This window comes from Hyperolius riggenbachi, chromosome 11 (assembly GCF_040937935.1).
Source record: "Hyperolius riggenbachi isolate aHypRig1 chromosome 11, aHypRig1.pri, whole genome shotgun sequence".
Lineage (NCBI taxonomy): Eukaryota > Metazoa > Chordata > Amphibia > Anura > Hyperoliidae > Hyperolius > Hyperolius riggenbachi.
Genome location: NC_090656.1, coordinates 83,528,918 through 83,543,416, shown reverse-complemented (window position 1 = coordinate 83,543,416; position 14,499 = coordinate 83,528,918). Strand labels below are relative to the sequence as shown.

The 14,499-nt window shown below is 41.1% G+C and overlaps 1 protein-coding gene across 1 annotated transcript in view; it reads right to left on the bottom strand.

Annotated features, from left to right (window-relative positions):
• Nucleotides 1-14,499, bottom strand: part of ACTN3 (actinin alpha 3) — a 148,893-nt gene that overhangs the window by 30,354 nt on the left and 104,040 nt on the right. Inside the window, exon 5 of the mRNA XM_068260716.1 lies at nucleotides 8,926-9,013. Coding sequence (XP_068116817.1) covers nucleotides 8,926-9,013 — 88 coding nt within the window. The remainder of the gene's footprint in view (nucleotides 1-8,925; nucleotides 9,014-14,499) is intronic.

Sequence of the window (14,499 nt, the reverse complement as noted above, 5' to 3'; positions counted from 1 at the left end):
TGTGATGCTGATAAATCATCCCAGTTCAGGCACGTTTGTTATATACTTTTAAACATAAGTTATTTTAAATTAAAATCAATGTGAAGTAAGTTAAAGTCAAAAAGTCAGATGTTTCCATATATTCTGGCGTATAAGACTACTTTTCAACCCTTGAAAATTTTCTGAAAAGTCGGGGTTCGTCTTATACGCCGGGTGTCATTGATGCCGGGTGATATGCCCTATCCTGTTACCGCCTCTCATATACTCCTCTGCTGAGGACTGTAGTGAAGCGGCGCAGGCGCACATGTGCAAGATCTGAGGGGCAGAGAAGGAGGTAAATAGGATACAAGGGTGGGCCAGAAGGGTGAAAGAGGCGTGTTTTATGGCACAGCGCAATCTATTCTTACATACCGCTCTGATAAACAGGGAGAGCTGACCAATCCACTTAGGGAGAGGGAGAGTTGACCAATCCAACCAGTCAATCGCCTATATACTGTTATATACTGGGTACCACATACAGTACAGCACCAGTATCTGTTCATACATAGCACCAGTAAATAGTTTTTTTTTAATTTTTATTTGGTGTGCGTTGGAAGAGGGGTAGTTTTATACGGCGAGTATATCCCAAACTCTATATTTTATCTGGAAAAGTTGGGGGATCGTCTTATACGCCCAGTCGTCTTATACGCCGGAATATACGGTACTTACCAATGGAGAGGTAGGTCTCTGAATCCTATAGAGCCTTCCCTGTCCTCTCTTGTTCCCCTCATTCCAGCACTGTCACCCCTGTTTAAATTTGCCGCCTCCAGATGGTCGAATACACACAATAGGTGCTGGAACGAGGGGAGCGAGAGAGGACAGAGAAGGCTCTATAGGCTCAAGAGCCTTACCAGTCCATAGTGGCTGGATAGTGTACTGGTTAAGGGTTTAGCCTCTGACACAGGAGACCTGGGTTTGCATTGTGGTGCTTCCTATTCATTGAGAAAAGGAAACCTTGGGCAAGACTCCCTATCACTGGTACCGACTATAGAGCGTGCCCTAGTGGCTGCAGCTTTGGTGCTTCGAGTCTACCAGGAGAAAAGTGCAATATAAATGTTCTATGTCTTGTCTTGTAAGTATCTGCCTTTTTTTTTTTTGCAACTCAATTCACATTTACTGTAAAAATAAAAACAATGTAGGAGAAAAAACCTGTACATTTTGCTAAATAAAATCTAATCTGTGCCAAAAAATAGATCCGTGTCTCTTCTTCAGCAACCTGCAGCAGCCTGCTCACATCTGCTCTGCCTGACACACTCCCCTTTAGTCATATGAGCAAGCATGGGGGAAGTGATTGCTCTTTCAGCAGAAGCCGTGTCTCTCTGATGGCAAAGCCTAACATGGCTGCCAATCTCAGTATTTCTGAAGCCACGCCTCCCTACTACAGATTGGCAGCCATAGTAACTATGTAACTGTAGTAGGGAGGCGTGACTTCAGAAATACTGAAATTGGGGGGTGACCAGGCAGATACAGATTGCTTAAATTCATGGCGCCAATAATTTTTTGTTAAGCGAATATAAAAATAATGCCAGAACTTTAAAGGACAACTGAAGTGAGAGGGATATGGGATATGGAGGTTTCCATAATTATTTCCTTTAAAACAATACCAGTTGCCTGGCATTCTGCTGATCTTTCACGCATCAATAGTGTCTGAATCACACACTTGAAACAAGCATGAAGAAAGTCCAGTCAAACTTCAGTCAGAGCACTGATCTGTATATGCTTGCTCAGGGTCTATGGCTAAAAATATTAGAGGCAGAGGATCAGCAGGACTGCCCGGCAATTAGCATTGTTTAAAAGGAAATAAATATGGCAGCCTCCATATCCCTCTCACTTTAGTTGTCCTTTAAAGCAGAGTTCCCCAACCCTGTCCTCAAGGCCCACCAACAGTACATGTTTTGCAGAAAACCACACACAATCACAGGTGAGGTAATTAGTGTCTCAGCAGAGCTGATTAACTACCTCTGTGGATTTCCACAAAACATGCACTGTTGGTGGGCCTTGAGGACAGGGTTGGGGAACACTGCTTTAAAGGACAACTTTACTTTTAAAGCATCCTTTACAGAATGCTTTATGTGTGCAAATTGGGTCAGTAATGTAATTTTTATCCCCTTTAAGAGAAATATAAATATGAATTTAATACTAGAAAATATCAGAATAAGTTCTCCCACTTTGGACCCGAGATCCGCACTATACATTTGCATTGCTGATTGGACTGTACTTAAAGAAATCTTATGCCTAGTACACACCATACAATTTGCTGTAAGATTTTCTGTAAGATTTACCTGCCATACAGATTATTTCCAACATGTTGGAAATTATCTATCTAACCATCTATCTGCCTAGCAATTAAGCATTGTTCTACTCAGCAGGAGATAACCAGAAGACAATGCACCAAAGATAAGGACCAGTCTCTACCAGTACTTTACAGAAAATAATCTAATTACAGAAAATCTTGCAGAAAATCTTACAGAAAAATCTTACAGAAAATTGTATGGTGTGTACTAGACATAAGACAAACACTTTAAAAGTACAGTTGTCCTTTATGAAAACAATGCTGAGCATAACAGTACTTTAAGCAGATAGCTCAGCAGCACACAGTGGATGTAAATTCATTTGCATAACGAATCCTTAACGTGAACCCATGTCCAACTTTTTATGGCATGTGACTTAGTCATAAATTGTGCTTGCTTCTTAACCCTGACAATAATCCATCCTGATCTTAACTTTTCAAACCTAACATCCAGAACTAACCTCCCACTACCTTTTCCTCGAACACTAACCCACTAAACAATACCAATAACCCTAGCTCAAACTTTTGTTGGCCTCGCCTCCCACATCAAATTTAAGCACCAGGCCAGCATTCAAACTATCAATGCAAGGAGATGGGAGTTTGTTGGTGGAAAAAGGTTTTTGTGTTCTCAGGGAAGCAAGACATACAGGTCCTGTGAAAATATCTAATTATCGAAAAGGTTAGCAGAAGGGCTCTAAAGGATACTTTTTTACTCAGTGCAGTTTTTAACTCGTTAACGTTCGCGTGATAATGCAATTTTATCGCGCGAACACGGAATGTCAACACCAGCTATTTCCTGTAGCAGAGTTCCAGGATTTCAGGTTGCAGTCCTCTTAAAACTTTGTGCATCGTTAAAGTCTGAACAGCATGATGAACAGGAACAGCTGCTTACTGAGCTATCATATGGTTTGTTTCTATCTAGGCTTAGAGATGGACTAATTCATTTCTGAAGTATCAGAAATGAATGTCTTATACATGTCCTATTAAGGCTGTTTTGTATATGGTGTAATGGTTGTGAAAATCAGTACGAAATCAAGGGCCTGATTCATGTAGCATTTTAAGTGGTGTCTATGCCAATAGGGTACATTGCGTTGCACAATCAGCACGTGGTAACGCAAACGTTGCTATGATAATGTACATTAATCTGGCCCTCATGAGGTAAATTGTTCTCTGTACTGAAGAAAGTGTCTCTACTTTTATGTATAATGCCATTTAAACTATTTCTTCAGCATGCAATAAAAGACATATTAGCATCAAATAGATGGTGTAAGAAATAGTCTTTCAAATTTCAGAGGAACTTCACTACAAGTGGACCTGTTTCCAAATCCTGCGAAGTGAATAAAACATTGCGTTTTTATAATTGTTCCATATATGCTCCCCAAGAGACCCTCTTGTTGTCCAGCTTGGTCACCTCCTCTAAGTCTTGAATCCAGGACTTCTCAAGAGTGTCACCTTTCCTTTGGAACTCTTTACCACATTGTAAAACTTGCATCAGGGACCACAGCTCCCTAGCTACGCCACTGTGTCGGGTTGTCATCATCGCTAGTTATGTAGCACCGGTGACAAGATTAGTGAATACTGGTCTTCATCTAGATGAGCTCTGCCTGTGGACTGCAGTCCAGGGTCTCAACCGTGAGGAGCATTTTTGCTTGCAGCCGGTCGTATTAACGGTACTTCTTTAATTTGCAAATCAGCACTGTAACCATGACAGTTGGAAGCAGGACAAACATTTCAGAGGAACCGGTAATCAATTTCACATACACAAAAGAAAGTACAGCACTGACTTCTTTTGTTCATGTTTTCCCATGAGAAGATGAAAACATTAACCAGACCACAAACAGGAAAACGGTAATCAGGCAAGCCCTTATTGACACTCATTATATTTGTACTTGCATCCAGCATATGAAGCACACATTTTATCACAGCTTTGCTTTTACAAATTCTAAATATTAGAGATTTTCATACTTAATGGCTTTCTGTCTCTCATCCACAACGTACTGAGAATGCTTGTTGGCTCATGACACTAAGAGGTAAAATTAGCTAACCCTGACTGATGCCAGCAGATGCACACTGTGGTTCTCCCTGGTAAGCAGATTCCACACATGCTTGTAGGACTAAAGCATTGCCCATTACAGCAGTGTCAGTCTCAGAGTTTAGGGAGTGGAATGAAAAGCTTACTTTGATACTGAGCATCATAATTGAGGAATGTGTAAAGCTTCTAAAGCCTTGGCAATCCCTAGAGCATCCCTACAACTGATAACAATGATTTGTGAATATTTGGTGAATGTAGTTTATTACACGTGTCTGCACACACTTGTACATGTGCGCGTACACACACACACACACACACACACCCACACACACACACACACACACACACACACACACACACGCACGCACGCACGCACGCACGCACGCACGCACGCACGCACGCACTTTGCTGTGTCCGTTCTAGCATGATCCTCTTTATTCCAAACCCTTCCCATTTCCTACTTCCCATTTCCTACTTCCACAATGCAGCCTCCTCTTTCCCTCGCAGTATAATAGTAAGCCAGCATCTATTCAGTAAGGAGTCCTTGGGCAATACTCCATAACTCTGCAGAGTGGCCTACTGAGCGTGCCCTTAGTGGCTGCAGCTCTCAAGCGCTTTGAGTCCAAAAGGAGAAGAGCACTATACAAATGTTAAAATTTGTTTTATTATTATAGCATGGAAATAGGATTTTATTTCATAACCCAAATTCAGTCTGGTATGAAATAAATGGTTTCTTTTTTCAATCTGTAGAGCAACAGAGATGTTGATAGCATGGTGACTAGAAGACTAGCACTCTTGCCTTGCATTTCTGATGTCCCAGCCTCAAACCCCAGCAAGACACAATGGGCCTGATGCTATTCAAGGTGATAAGTAGCTTGCAGATGCAAGCTACTTATCACCTTGCCATCGCGCGAGGATTACCAGCAAATCCTACTGCCAGTTTCACTCGTGCGCTGGCCGATCGTTATATAGAGCATTACTCAGGCGATGAGGAGCCCATGTCACGGGCGATGAGGAGCAAGGTTTTACCCTGTGGTGCTGTCCATCAGCACCACGGCCTCGCTCCCCACACATGCACACACCCGCCGAACATCCGCTGCCATCTTCCGCCGCTGCATCTGGGGGTCTCCTTTAATAAGGAGACCCCCAGTGCTCCCCGCCGGCTGCCGCTCGTCTCTGCAACCCCCCACGTAGCTGCACAGATACTCTGAAGCAATTTCCCTCCCGCCGCTGAACACCCGCCGCAAGCCCCATCCTGCATTTACAGTGTATAAGTAACGGTAATTGCTCTCACTATAGCAGAGTCCCGGCAAAGCATCTTTGAATCTGCCGCCGGGGCTCCCCATTAGTTCACAATCTGAGCCATTTTCATTGGTCCAGACTGTGAACCAACGGGGAGCCCCGGCGGCGGATTCAGCATTTAACGCTGGCGAGTCTGACAATTGCATCGGGCCCAATATGCATGAAATGTGCATGTTTTCCCCATGTTAGCATGATTTCATCTAAGCACTCTGGGTTACAAGAAAAGGGAATAAGCTTCCCCAAAAACTGGCCTTAGATTGCAATAGACTGGGAGTCTCTATGAGGACAGCTATTGTACACATGGATTTGACCAGCTCTAAAAAAGCAGAGCACTGGCACAGTGACTATTAGTACTCTTCCTTTTCAAGCGCCTAACTCAGACTGTTCCCTCTAACACATACATGTCAAACTCCGGCCCGTGGGCCAAATCTGTCCCTCAGAGCCATTACATTTGGCTCTCAAGTGATTTCCCCACTTTGCATTATGTTTGGACCACTCTAGACAACCAGGGAAGCTATATTGAAGGTGAAGCCCTAGAACATCAGGAAAGCCATATGGGGAGGTAGGGGAAAAGCTCCAATCACTATGGAACTGTATAGGGGAGATTTTGGGCCACTAGACTAGACAGCAGGGATATGTATAGGGGAGGGTGGAGGACCACTAGACATCAGGGAACTGTATAGGGGTTGGAGGAGGGCCATTAGACACCAGGGAACTTTATAGGGAGGAAGGTGGCCAGTAGACGTGGAGGTTGGCCTGCGACTAGGTCCCATTGTTCAATTTCGGCCCACTTTTTTATTTGAGTTTGACACCCCTGTTCTAACAATAAATCCCCTTTTTGGTGCCTATCCTAACCTCCCCACCAACATGATTCCCTTTCTGACGCCAAACACCAACCTCCCCTCCACTAACCTCCCCTGACCCCTTACTGATACTTAACCTTCTTGGCGGTAACCCCGAACGTAGTTCGGGGTAAGCCGCCGGAGGGTGCCGCTCAGGCCCTGCTGGGCCGATTTGTTTAATTTTTTTTTTTGCTGGACGCAGCTAGCACTTTGCTAGCTGCGCCAGCACCCCGATCGCCGCCGCCGCGCGCCCGATCGCCGCTATCCGGTGCGGCGCGCGCCCCCCCCCCCAGACCCCGTGCGCTGCCTGGCCAATCAGTGCCAGGCAGCGCCGAGGGGTGGCTCGGGACTCCCAATGACGTCCCGACGTCAGTGACGTCGGTGACGTCATCCCGCCCGTCGCCATGGCGACGGGGGAAGTCCTCCAGGAAATCCCGTTCTTTGAACGGGATTTCCTGATCGGAGATCGCCGAAGGCGATTGAAGAGGGCGGGGGGATGCCGCTGAGCAGCGGCTATCATGTAGCGAGCCCTGGGCTCGCTACATGATATAGAAAAAAAAATAAAAAAAAAACTGCCGCGCTGCCTCCTGGCGTATTTTTTTATACCGCCAGGAGGGTTAATGCAAAGCTCTTTTAGCATTAACCCTTTATTGATAATCAATGCTCATCTTTCACCAGCATTATCCCCTTCCTAATGCTTAACCCTACCCTTTTCCCCAACATTAAAACCTTCCTGATGCCCAACTCTAACTTTTTATCCTGCAGACATGAATAAGATGATTAGTTTAAGTTCATGTGAAATAAAGTTAATAATGTGAAATAAAGTTAAATAAAGTTAATAATGTGAAATAAAGTTAACTTTGTAAGTCCATGATGGTTACTGGAGTGCTGCTGAGCTTAATTACTCAATAATAAACAAAACTCTGCCATAAATTTATTTTTTATGCACATAACTTGAACAGTAACATTTAAAAAAACAAACAAACAATTAAAGTAAAACATAAGTCAAAGTGAATATTTTAGCTTCAATTGCTTAACCACTTCCGAACAGATGTAGTTGGAATCTACATCCTGCTGGTGGATATGTGGCTCTACTCACCACTGCGCACTCACGCTGTCCTCACCGATGTTCTGTCGCTGCACCCGCTCCCTCTGCTGTCTCAGTGTCAGCAGAGCTTCCGCATCTCAGTCAGTTTCATTGGCTCCTGAACTCATGATTACCGTGAGCCAATCACAGTATCTGTGAGCCAATCACTGTGAGTCAATCACAGGGCACATTAGGGAAAGGATAGTTCTAGTCCTTAAAGGACCATTATTGCAAAAAGTGTAAAATTGCAAAAAGTGTAAAATTTTAAATACCTGTGCACTCTCCAAGATTAAAATGCACTATAAATTAATTTTCTCCTATGCTGCTGTCCTTTACAGTGAGCAATAAAAATCTGACAGCTCTAACAGGTTTTGGACTAGTCCATCTTCTAATGGGGGATTCTCAGTATTTTCTTTATTCTTTACAAAAGCAATACCTGGAAAGGATCTTTACAAAGATGTCAGCCAGCATGCGCACACTAACTTGGCAGTTGGACTGATAAACTGCCATTCAGGTAATGCTTTAGAAAATTAAGGAAACCATGAGGAGATTGACTACTTAGATCAAATTTTCAATGCCTATTGTAAGCGACAGCAACATAGGAGAAAAGTAATTTATAGCGCATTTTACTTTTAGAGAACCATACTACTTATATGTACGTATTTCAAATTTTACAATTTTAACCTCCTTGCCGGTCTAATTAATCCGGCAAGGAGGCAGCGCAGAACTTTTTTTAAATTTTTTTTTTAAAATCATGTAGCGAGCCCATGGCTTGCTACATGATAGCCGCTGAGCGGCGGCATCCCCCCACCCACTCCGATCGCCTTCGGCGATCAGAGTAAGCAGGAAATCCCGTTCAGGCGCTCGGTGCGGCGGGTAGTGGCGAATTGGCGGGTAGCGGCGGCGATCGCGTACTTCACGCAGCTAGCAAAGTGCTAGCTGCACGTAGGAAAAAAAATTATGCAAATCAGCCCAGCAGGGCCTGAGAAATCCTCCTGCGCAGGTTACCCCGAGCTGAGCTCGGGATAACCGGCAAGGAGGTTAAGGGGCCAGATCCGTTTGGTCCCAAAATAGTTAAAACAAATATTACAAGCTGATTGGTTTTTTATTGCTGTTTGAGTTCCTTTTGGTGAGATTTTACCTCACTTCCTATGATACTGACAGGTGTCACTGAGAAGTGAGAGAAATATTTGATAAGCAAAAGTTACAGACAGTTGTCTGTGATTCTGCTGTGCAGTATTATGTTATACATAAACACCATAACAAAGTGTACCTTGAGATGACTTTAACAAGCTGTAATGTTTCTCATTCAGATACACACATATTTTGAAGCTGCTGCTACATCTCACATTACCTGATGTGGAAATTTTGCACATTAACATTTCTGTAGGGGGCAGTCTTCCTCTGACACCACAGCAGCAAACCTTCTTTAGCAGAAGTCTCTGAAAGGTGATAATAAAATCTCATTTTATAAATTGTTACAAACTAAATGCTAATTCATTAGACCAGATCAGAGCCACATAGCAGAAGGAAGGAGTATCTATTTTACAAGTGGAAAGCACACCTCCCAGGTAAACCATAATGTTTAAGGCAAGGAACACACTTGTCTTTCAGTTTTCTGCACGCAGTTTTCTGCATACTTTTTCTGCACACCAGGGGCTTGATTCACAAAAGCTTTTGACGTGCAAACTAGGGTGCTAAGTAGTTTGCATATCCAAAGCTGTTACTGATCGTGCGTTAAGTTGGTGCGCCCGAAACGTCGCATCAGTGCGTGCGAAGCGTCGCACTGTTCACGTGTAAAATAGCTTTTCAGGCTATTTTGCACGCAAACGGAGCGACGTTTTGCGCGCACCTCGCTAACCTTTGCACGCATATTAGCGCGTGAAGCGACCATTATCGCGTCCTTAGAGCCTTTTCACTGGCGTGCTAACACTTAGCACCCTTTAGTGAATCAAGGTCCATGTGTGTTTCTGTGCAGGAAAACGCGCACGTTTTTTCACAGCAGCTGATGTAATTGATAGAGAAAACTGACAAAATGTGCAGAGTCATCATGCAGAATGACAGTTTGTTTTCTGTGTGCGAACAACATATTAAAGAGGAACTCCAGTGAAAATAATTTAATTAAAAAAAGTGCTTCATTTTTACAATAATTATGTATAAATGATTTAGTCAGTGTTTGCTCATTGTAAAATCTTTCCTCTCCCAGATTCACATTCTGACATGTATTACATGGTGACATTGTTACTGTGGGCAAGTTATGTAGCTGTTTCTAGCTGCTCTGGCTGTTACAGACAGCTTTAAACAGCCATTTCCTGTCTGTGAACATTGTTACATTGTGGCAGTTTGCCCAGAGTACCGCGGTATTCAGAGCCTCAGCCTCTTATGGGAGGGGTTTCAGCACAAAATTAGTCACACAGCGCCCCCTGATGGTCTGTTTGTGAAAATCATTATATTTCTCATGTAAAAGGGGGTATCAGCTACTGATTGGGATAAAGTTCAATTCTTGGTTGGAGTTTCTCTTTAAGTGTGAACTAGCCCATTGATTAACATGAGTTCTCAGTTTTTCTGTGCAGAAAGCGCCAAGTGTGTTCCCTGCCTTAAACCGGTAGTTTCCGATGGGAGAACAGGTACACTTCTCCTCCGCTGTGTGGACTGAGTCACTGCGATAATCATGTAACTTCATGTTACTTCAGGGAGGTTTAAAAAGGTAAGAAGAAGGAAGAAGTAATTAGACACTTACATGTGAATGCAAATGTTGACATTAAAATGTTATATGCATTAAACCTTTAGCAGCCAATTTATTTAGATTCTTGCAAGTGCTCCAGGCCAATTTATTTTAGCACATTTTATAATTTACTATTTGTTACATTTCCTTGCTACTAATTAGTATTGCTGTAATGTGTATGTATGGCCACTTGTCACTAGGGGGCAGTGTGAGACAATAACATAGGACTTCTGCTTTCAGTTTCTATGTTTTCTGCTAGCAGTGAGATATCAAAGCATTCTTAGAATTTACAGTGCAAGGAGTTCTGCCTACTGAGATCAAAAGCTGTGCACTTATCTTAAATGAGATAATTCCTTTAAAGCTGCTAATGGGTTAAAGGTATTGAAAAAAAAGAAAAGACAAGACTAGTGCTTACTCATTCAGCACTACAATGCAACTCTTCCCACCCCCTGCCCCTGTTTGCCATAGGCAGTGGTGAGTGCTCTCCTCCCCATGCTAGTTTTCCCAACACCATATGGGCTGGGCTATGGCACAGCTTTCTACTTCCACCAGCCCTAATTCCCAGTTACTAACATTAGTAGCAGGTGAATAAGGAGTTTTATTAATGCAATTTTGTACTCAGTAGAAATTATAAAAAAGCATGTGCTTGAACAAAGTTATATAAAACCAGGTAAAATGTGCAGGTTTACTTGTAGCAGTTTCCTTTAAAATTGTGCTTTATTCTCTTTTCTCCCCTTGGTTTTTATTTTTGATTTCTGCTTATATTTCTGCATTCAATGGCCTGCCATTCTAGGACACCAGGCTTTTATGTATCAAAAATGTAAGAAAATACCGTGTTAATGGACATGAAAATGGAGAATACAACTTAATATGTCCATTGCTAAGACAATCTGTATTATGATTTTATGAGTAAGATAAAACAATGGCCTTATTCAATTCACTTTTTCTCCAAAGTTTTCTAGGTGATATTTCCACACCTTGGCCCATATGCAATTCACTTTTTCACCTGAGTTTTCTCCTAGGTGATATTTTCACAACTTGTAAATAAAAAGCCTTTTACACCCCCAGCAAGCAAACAAATACTCAAAATAAATTTCACAGTACTTTTTCACCTACTTTTCAGTACTTTTTTAGTTGAAAAGTGCTGGAAAGTTATTTTAAATCGAAGGTGAAAAATTATCTCCTAGGAGAAAACTCAGGTGAAAAAGTGAATTGCATATAGCCCCTTATGCCATATGCAATTCACTTTTTTATCTGAGTTTCCTCCTAGTAGATAATTTTTCATTTTTGATTAAAAATACCTTTCCAGCACTTTTCAACTAAAAAGTAGGTGAAAGGGTACTATCAAAATTATTTTGAGCATTTTCTTGCATTCTGGTGGCTTAACCAGCATTTCATTGACAAGTTTAAAAATATTACCAAGGAGAAAACTCGGGAGAAAAAGTGAATTGCAAATGGGCCCTTTTCAGTAAAATGCCCTTCAAGCTACCAGCAAGCAAAAAGAAAATACTCAGGCCCATATGCAATTCACTTTTTCTACTTAATTTTGTTCCTAGAGGATAATTTTTCATCTTCTATTTAAAATAACTTTTCATCACTCTGCATTTGAAAAAGTAGCAAAAAAAAGTAGATGAAAATATACTATCAAAATTATCCTACGTATTTTTTGCTTGGGGTTGGCTTAAAAGTAATATTATTTACAAGTTGTGAAAATATTACCCAGGAGAAAACTCAGGTTAAAATGTAATTACATATGGCCGTTAGAATTAATTTGACAGTACTTCTTCACCTTCTTTTTGGTACTTTTTTAATTGGACAGTGCTAAAGAGAAAAGAAAAGATGAAAGAGAAGAGAAGATGAAAAGCTATCATCACCTAGGAGAAAACTTAGGAGAAAAAGTGAATTGAATAAGGGGCAGGCCCATAGGCAATTAACGTTTTCTCCTGAGTTTCTTCTTAGGTGATAATTTCAAACTTGTCAATAAAATGCCTTTTAAATTACCAGAAAGCAAAGAAAAAATACTCAAAATAATTTTGATAGCACTTTTTCACCTTCTTTTTGGTATTTTTCCATTGCAAAGTGATGAAAAGTTATAAATTGAAGATGAAAAATTATCTCCTAGGAGAGAACTCAGGAGAAAAAGTTAATTGCATATGTGTGAAGAGGACTCTCTTTCCCTGTTAGGTAATGATGTACATGCCTCTAAAAATAAAAATAATGTACGTTTTAACATTTTATTTTATTTATTGTATCCAAAACTAAAAATACATTGAAAAAAATTATTTTAATTAATACATTATAAAATATGACAAATGAATGTTTTGATTTTCCAAGGAGCTCCACCTGCTGGCTATAATGTTAAGGAGAATACAATCTCTTTTTACTTCTGTGGTAAACAGGTCTTTAACATTACAGTAGACTTGGTGATCACCCCATTCGGTCTCTTTTTGGACCCCTATACCTTCCCATTGGTTTTGGGTAAACCCGAGCTACTCTGTGGCTTTTACTTTACTACTTGGTAGGGAAACACAAATATTTTTGTACAGACCAGTCAAACCAACAGATGGAGTTCCAATCAAGTAATACAATTCCATTTGTAGTACAGGTAGTCCTCGGTTAACGAACGAGATAGGGACTGTAGGTTAGTTCTTAACCTGAATCTGTTCTTAAGTCGGAACATTGTGCCATCTCTGTCCCCTTTTTTCTTTGATTTTTTTTTTTAATCGATTTTCTCAAAAACTGCAAGTCCAATTTGAATTTTTTTGGGGGGATTGTTCCCATGGAAACAGAGAATCCATGCTGTTCGTATCAGCGGGTCGTTCGTAAGTCGAGCGTTCGTAAGTCGGGGACTACCTGTACTGTATTTCAGATTATCTTCAATTAAACACAATTTGTTTTTATAAAGAATTTATTTAATGCTAATTCCAATATGTAAAATAAAAAAGAAAATCAGTATACATTATTTTTAAACTATGTTTTCAGGCTATACCATGTTGTTTTATTACATGTATTAAGGAGGATACTTTTGCAGATATCAGCAGGTTTGGAAGCTAGCTCTACCCTACCTGACCTCCTCTGTGGAGCTGTAGAAGTATCATAAAGCTATTAAAAGACTCCAGGCAGTGACAGCAATTAATATATATTTATTAGTACAGGAGAGGACACCTCAAGGATGACAGAGAATGTGTGTGCTACTGTTACCAGCTGACCAAATACCTTTACAGCCTGGCTTTGCTAGTGGAGAAATGTCAAGCAGAGGTACAATTTTGCCAAAATTGAAACCTAAACACTGGAAAATTACAGGAAACAGAGTTTACCAGATTAGAGCATTATGTTTTTCATTCTGGCATACCTGTTATGTCCCATTGTACTCTCCTGCTTAACACAGCTCTGAACTGTTAAAAATATAAAAAAAATATGAGGCGACCATCTCAATAAACAGTTGACACCATAAGGTTGCCTCGTGAATGGTCTTGAATCATGCTTGGGTGAAGGAATCTTGCTGCTCAAAACCAGGAAGTGGCGCAGGAGACTAGATCCATGCTTGTGACACATGGCATTAGAGAGGGAAAGTGGGTGTCAAACTAACACCATTATTGCAGGAGCAATTTTTTTCCGTAATAAGGTTCAATAAAATACAAATAGATATTTCTAAGAATCCATATTTTGTTACTCCAGACTCCAGTGATGTTTTATCAGTGAGTTTACCTTTTCAGTGGTTCAATTGATTACATTTCTTTGCTGCCTGCAATCACCCTTAAAACGTACCAATAGACAGTATAGCTGCCCCCCTTTCCTACAGTCTGCTGCCCTGAATCACATTATTCAGTTGGTTTCATGGTAGGGCCGGCCCTGTTGATGACATATAAATAATCGAACCACTGAAATCACAAACTCATGAAGAAAACTTTGAGTTTTTTTATGTAACATTGTCACTAATAACTGTATAAAATGTAACGTTTAATCTATACATATTAAAATCTTATGTACAAGATGGGAAAGATTAACTTAATTGATGCATGCATCAGTTCCCATATGATTCAGCTTTGTGTGATATGTATCTCATGGCCATCAACTGCCTCACCAGAGGTCAATTATCAGATCATCCTAAAATGCTGTAGTTTTATAAACAATATCCATGACACCTGATTGGAGACTCACTCAGGCAGCACAGTGTAACTCATACATTGAAGATGTTTTGAA